Source organism: Entelurus aequoreus, linkage group LG05 (genome assembly GCF_033978785.1).
Source record: "Entelurus aequoreus isolate RoL-2023_Sb linkage group LG05, RoL_Eaeq_v1.1, whole genome shotgun sequence".
Taxonomy (NCBI): domain Eukaryota; kingdom Metazoa; phylum Chordata; class Actinopteri; order Syngnathiformes; family Syngnathidae; genus Entelurus; species Entelurus aequoreus.
The window spans coordinates 1,424,538-1,427,037 of record NC_084735.1 but is presented as its reverse complement, the minus strand read 5'-3'; the positions used below and the strand labels follow the sequence as shown (position 1 = coordinate 1,427,037).

At 43.4% G+C, this 2,500-nt stretch overlaps 1 protein-coding gene across 11 annotated transcripts in view; it reads left to right on the top strand.

Moving 5' to 3' along the window:
• The window catches only part of trim3b (tripartite motif containing 3b), a 63,192-nt gene that overhangs the window by 18,993 nt on the left and 41,699 nt on the right, over window positions 1-2,500 (top strand). For all 11 annotated transcript variants that reach the window (XM_062046733.1, XM_062046734.1, XM_062046732.1 and 8 more), the window contains exon 2: window positions 2,386-2,500. This exon is cut by the window's right edge and continues 61 nt beyond it. In XM_062046733.1, the coding sequence (XP_061902717.1) occupies window positions 2,386-2,500 (115 nt within the window). The remainder of the gene's footprint in view (window positions 1-2,385) is intronic.

Below are 2,500 nucleotides of genomic sequence, written 5' to 3'. Positions count from 1 at the left end.
ACGAGATACGTGTCTAAAAAAAAAAAATTATATAAAAAAAAAATTCCCCCATGTCCCTTTAGCGACTCCGTAGTCATAAAACTGGCACCCAATGTTATTTAAAAAAAAAAAAAAGTGTTGATTTGGATTTGAGAATCGATTCTGAATCGAATCGTTACCCCCAAGAATCGAATCGTGTGGTCCTTAAAGATTCACAGCCCTAATAAATATGCTCGGACAGTAATGTGTTTAAAACTTTAGGTTGGGTTATCTTAATGGGGAAAGATCTTAATAACTCTTGTTTTCATCCATCCATTTTCTACCGCTTGTCCCTTTCGGGGTCGCGGGGGTGCTGGAGCCTATCTCAGCTACATACGGGCGGAAGGCGGGGTAAACTCCATCGGGAGTTTTTACCCGAATACCCATTTATCGTTACGTCCGTAGGTAGAGGTCAAAGGTCCTTGGCGTGAACATTAAAACATGTCGGGAGCGAACAGAAGTTGCTTGTGTGTCACATCTCAGCAGGAGGCCAGCAGCTCAGGGGATTACATCCAGATGTGACAGATGTGCGGACATTTGGTAAGGCGAGGGTGGGGGTGTTGATGTCACCATCCGTGCTATTTTACTACTTTTTATTCCCAGCAACACCCATGCTAGGCTAAGCTACATTAGTATGTAAGGGATTTCGATACCAATTCCCGGTACCTGGGAATGGATGCCGGTCCTTAATGGTACCAGTTTCCGGTACTTCCGTGCGCGTTGATAATAAACGGTATTTGTTTGATAATATTTGAAAATGACACGATTATGATAACTGTCCTGTCCCGTGTTGTATTATTACATTTAAGTCTCATTTGCAATGCAGTTGCACTTCCATGTTGTGCCCCACAACGTGTTTATGCTGTAAGTATTGTACGTATCGCACACCGGCTGTTTGAGTGTAACATTCATCTTAGTTGTCGTTTTCATTACCAGATTTGTCCGTGTTGATATCGCCATGTAAAATTGCTCATGCTAATAGTAGCCTGTCTATGGCAAATCCAATGTAAATTAGCCTCAAGCTAACGTACTACATTGCACTTCTAAAACATTAAATGGCACTACTGTATAGGCATTTTTTTTGGTGTGTTGTCTTCTAGGAATGAGCTTTTTCCAGGAAGCTGAATGTGTTATGTTGCGCCCCACAACGTGTTTGTACTGTAAGCACCGTGCTTGTAGCGCACCACCTGTTTGAGTGTAACATTTATCTAAGTTGTCGTTTTCTTTACCAAATTTGTTTGTGTTGATATCGCCATGTAAAATTGCTCATGCTAATAGTAGCCTGTCTATGGCAAACCCAATGCAAATTAGCCTCAAGCTAGTGTACTGCATTGCACTTCTAAGACGCAGTACTGTATAGGCTTTTTTGTGGTGTGTTGCTTTCTAAGAATTACCTTTTTCCAGGAAGCTGAATGTGTTATGTTGCGCCCCACAACGTGTTTGTACTGTAAGCACCGTGCTTGTAGCGCACCAGCTGTTTGAGTGTAACATTTATCTAAGTTGTCGTTTTCATTACCACATTTGTTCGTGTTGATATCGCCATATAAAATTGCTCATGCTAATAGTAGCCTGTCTATGGCAAACCCAATGCAAATTAGCCTCAAGCTAGTGTACTGCATTGCACTTCTAAGACGCAGCGCTGTATAGGCTTTTTTTGTGGTGTGTTGCTTTCTAAGAATTACCTTTTTCCAGGAAGCTGAATGTGTTATGTTGCGCCCCACAACGTGTTTGTACTGTAAGTACCGTGCTTGTAGCGCACCACCTGTTTGAGTGTAACATTTATCTAAGTTGTCATTTTCTTTACCAAATTTATTTGTGTTTATCGCCATGTAAAATTGCTCATGCTAATAGTAGCCTGTCTATGGCAAACCCAATGCAAATTAGCCTCAAGCTAGTGTACTGCATTGCACTTCTAAGACGCAGCGCTGTATAGGCTTTTTTTGTGGTGTGTTTTCTAAGAATTACCTTTTTCCAGGAAGCTGAATGTGTTATGTTGCGCCCCACAACGTGTTTGTACTGTAAGCACCGTGCTTGTAGCGCACCACCTGTTTGAGTGTAACATTTATCTAAGTTGTCCTTTTCAATAACAAAATTGTTCGTGTTGATATCGCCATGTAAAATTGCTCATGCTAATAGTAGCCTGTCTATGGCAAACCCAATGCAAATTAGCATCAGGCTAGCGCATTTTTGAAAAGCGGAGCCTTATTCTTGAGCGCGCCTCAGCTCTTTGTTCAGGTCTTAGCCCCCAAAAGAGCACCACCACAACAAAGACCTTCTCGCACTAATCAAGGACTTAAGCGCTTTTATTCCCTGCGTTCCTGGCACCGCTCTCTCTCTCTCTCTCTCTCTCTCTCTCTCCGTCCGCAGACCGCGAGCGACCCCGGCCGGCGGCGCTGAGCGTCCTCCGCCATGGCCAAGCGAGAGGCCGGGAGCACCAGCCCGGTGGTGCGCCAGATAGACAAGCAGTTTTTGGTGTGCAGCA